The sequence below is a fragment of the Sorghum bicolor genome, unplaced genomic scaffold, assembly GCF_000003195.3.
Source record: "Sorghum bicolor cultivar BTx623 unplaced genomic scaffold, Sorghum_bicolor_NCBIv3 super_119, whole genome shotgun sequence".
In the NCBI taxonomy this organism is placed as follows: Eukaryota; Viridiplantae; Streptophyta; class Magnoliopsida; order Poales; family Poaceae; genus Sorghum; species Sorghum bicolor.
In genome coordinates, this window is record NW_018396485.1 from 39,864 (window position 1) to 43,137 (window position 3,274).

Consider the following 3,274-nt stretch of genomic DNA (forward strand, 5'->3'; position numbering starts at 1 on the left):
AAACTAACACAATCTCCAAACAGACCGAAGCAAGATTCCGTATGACACACATCATCTAGGAGTTCCATTGGGAGCATCCAAATTGATACCCTAGCACTTGGTATGTTCCAGTGGCGAAGCCACGTAGTTGGTGGTGGATGCGGATGCACCCCCCAGAAAATAAAAAACAAGTAATTAGCATCAGATTTTGGCCATGTATGCACCCCCCTTGGGCCAATATGCTGCACCCCCCACAGCCCAGCCGAGAGCAGGAAGCCCAATGAGCCCATCGCAGGAAGATGAAAAGCACAGCACGTAAACTCTACTGCTTTCCCTCGTGCCGCATCCGTCGCGACGCCGCGGCGGTCTCTCTTCCCATCGCCTCTCGGCCTCTGCAATCCATCGTCCATCGCGAGTAGCCGACGAGTGCCTGAGTTTGCCGATCTAGCCGAGTAGCCGACGAGTGTCTGAGTTTGCAACATCGCTGCCTGCCTGCCTGAACTCCTGAAGCCTGAAGGCCGAAGTTCAGAATACTGCTGTTGTCAATTTCTTTCTCCTGAAGTTCAGAAAGCTGCTTATAAGGCACGTAAGTACTACTCTATTTCTTGTAGATAATTGTCTCTATTTCTTTCTCAAGTTATTTACTAGATACTGTATTGTATATACTGCAGATTAATTCATTAATCCATGGAAAAATATTTCAAAAGAAAGGCACCAGAGCCAGATAGTGCCAACAATGCTCGCAATTTGTGTTTGGATGACATCAACTGGGAAGATGAGATCAAGTATGATCCAGGGCTGCGGAAACAAATTGATGAGTACCATCCTAATCTTAGAGAACTGGTGAGAAGGAAGTACTTGGAAAAAGGGCCTTGTCAACCTCGCACATTTAGTTTTCCTGTGAAAAATATTGGAGGAGGGCCAAGAAGATTTATTCCAGAGTGGTTTGATGAGTTTGGAAACTGGCTTGAATACAGTGAATCTAAGGACAGGGCATACTGTTTTTTTTGTTTCCTATTCAGAGAAAAGAAGGATGGTGGCTATGAAGCTTTTGTGAAAAATGGTTGGAATGGTTTTCATAGAAAACAAAGGCTCAAAGATCATGTGGGTGATGTTGGTGGCTCACACTATCTAGCAATGAAGAAGTGTGACGATTTGATGCAAACAAGACAACACATTGATGTGGCTTTCCGTGGTGTAAATGAAAGTGCTAAGAGGGACTACATGATTAGACTGAATGGGTCTATTGATGTTGCTAGAATGTTAGCAAAGCAAGGCTTGCCTTTCCGTGGCCATGATGAGTCGAAGGATTCTTTAAATAGAGGAAATTTCAGGGAATTTCGTGATTTTGCAGCGGAACAAAATCCAATCTTAGGAAAGGCAACAAGTAAAGGAAAATCAGAAAATAGTCTTTTGGTTTCTCCTGAGATACAAAGGGATATAGTGCACTGTTTTGCAAAGGAGGTGCTACAGGCTATTTTAGATGATATTGGGAATGATTTTTTTTGCTTGCTAGTTGATGAGTCAAGAGATGTTTCTTGGAAAGAACAAATGGCTGTGGTCTTGAGATATGTAGATAAATGTGGAGTTGTGAAAGAAAGATTTGTTGGACTTGTTCATGTGAATGAAACATCTTCAGCCCATCTCAAGTCTGCTATTGATGCATTATTTGCTGAGCTTAACTTAAGTTTCAAGCAAGTCAGAGGCCAAGGATATGATGGTGCGAGCAATATGAGAGGTGAGTTCAATGGCTTGGAATCATTGATCATGAGAGAAAATAGTTCAGCTTATTATGTTCATTGTTTTGCTCACCAACTCCAATTAGTCCTTGTGGCTATTGTGAGAAAGCATAGAGGGGTCAGTGATTTTTTTACCAAGGTTTCCATGTTACTAAATGTTGTTGGTGGATCAGCTAAGAGAAGGGAAATGATTAGAGATATTAACCTTAAAGAAATGAGTAAGGCACTTGGTTGTGGGCTGCTTCAAACTGGGACAGGGTTAAATCAAGAGCAAAGTATTCAAAGGCCTGGAGATACTCGTTGGAGTTCTCATTATAAATCTCTCAAAAGTATAGTTGACATGTTTTCTACCATAGTCAAGGTACTGCAGATTGTAGAACATGATAAGGAATGGAAAATTAGACATCAAGCATCAAATCTTCTAGAGTATTTCCAGTCTTTTGACTCTATTTTCTATTTGCATCTCATGTTGACTATATTAGGAATCACAAATACCTTGTGCCTAGCACTACAGTGCAAGGATCAGGACATAGTGAATGCTATTAACTGTGTGAGAGCCACGAGATGCCAATTGGATGAGCTTAGAAGAGAAAAATGGGAAAAACTAATAGATGATGTGTATGGGTTTTGTGAGAAGAAAGATATTTCCAAATTGGAAATGGAAGATGAATATATTGATCCAAAAAAGAGGAGGCACAAATCTGGAATCACAAACAAGCATTACTATCAAGTAGATTGTTTCAATAATATTATTGATTGGCTACTTCAAGAGCTTGACAGCCGCTTCAACGAGACAAGCTCTCAATTGCTTGTATGCTCGGCCTCTTTTAGTCCAAGAGACTCGTTTTGTGATTTTAGTGTGGACAAGTTGTTGAGCCTAGCAAAGCTTTATCCACATGATTTTGATTTTGGGGATCTCAGAGACCTTAGCAACGAACTTGGCCTCTACATATCTGATGTGAGAGATGATGATAGGTTCTCCAGCATAGAAACTATTGCCGAGCTTTCTCAGAAAATGGTGCAGACTAGAAAACATGATCGTTACCCATTGGTTTATCGACTTATGAGGCTTGTTCTAGTATTGCCAGTTGCTACTGCTACAGTTGAGAGGATTTTCTCTGGCATGAAGATTGTGAAAACAAATTTGTGCAACCGCATCGGTGATCAATTTATGAGCAATTGTCTTATTTGCTACATCGAGAAAGAAGAAATGATGAAAATCACAAATGAGGCCGTGATTCGTCGTTTCATGAAAATGCGAGAACGTAGATTTGATGACAATTAAAGGTAAGATAATGTATTTTGCCTATCGTAATAGTTTTGATCATATTGATATTGTTTTTATAGCCAATTTTTTTTGTTACTTCTTCGTAGTCGCACCCCCCTCTGTTACGCTCTAGCTTCGCCACTGGTATGTTCCATGCAAACCATGCACCTATCTTGCATCAAAATTAGCACTATCTCCAAACAGACCGAACCGAGCTTCCACTTGAGCTTCTTCATCTAGGAGTACAAACAGGTGCGTCAAAAATGGTTTCGTAGACTATGGTGCATTA

At 40.8% G+C, this 3,274-nt stretch overlaps 1 protein-coding gene across 1 annotated transcript; it reads left to right on the top strand.

Moving 5' to 3' along the window:
* The first annotated feature begins 666 nt into the window (after positions 1 to 666).
* On the top strand, positions 667 to 3,003 carry LOC8155323. Its single transcript, XM_021450640.1, has 2 exons — positions 667 to 1,717; positions 2,201 to 3,003. Exons 1-2 carry the CDS (start codon positions 667 to 669, stop codon positions 3,001 to 3,003), a joined length of 1,854 nt encoding a protein of 617 aa, XP_021306315.1.
* Positions 3,004 to 3,274: the final 271 nt, after the last annotated feature.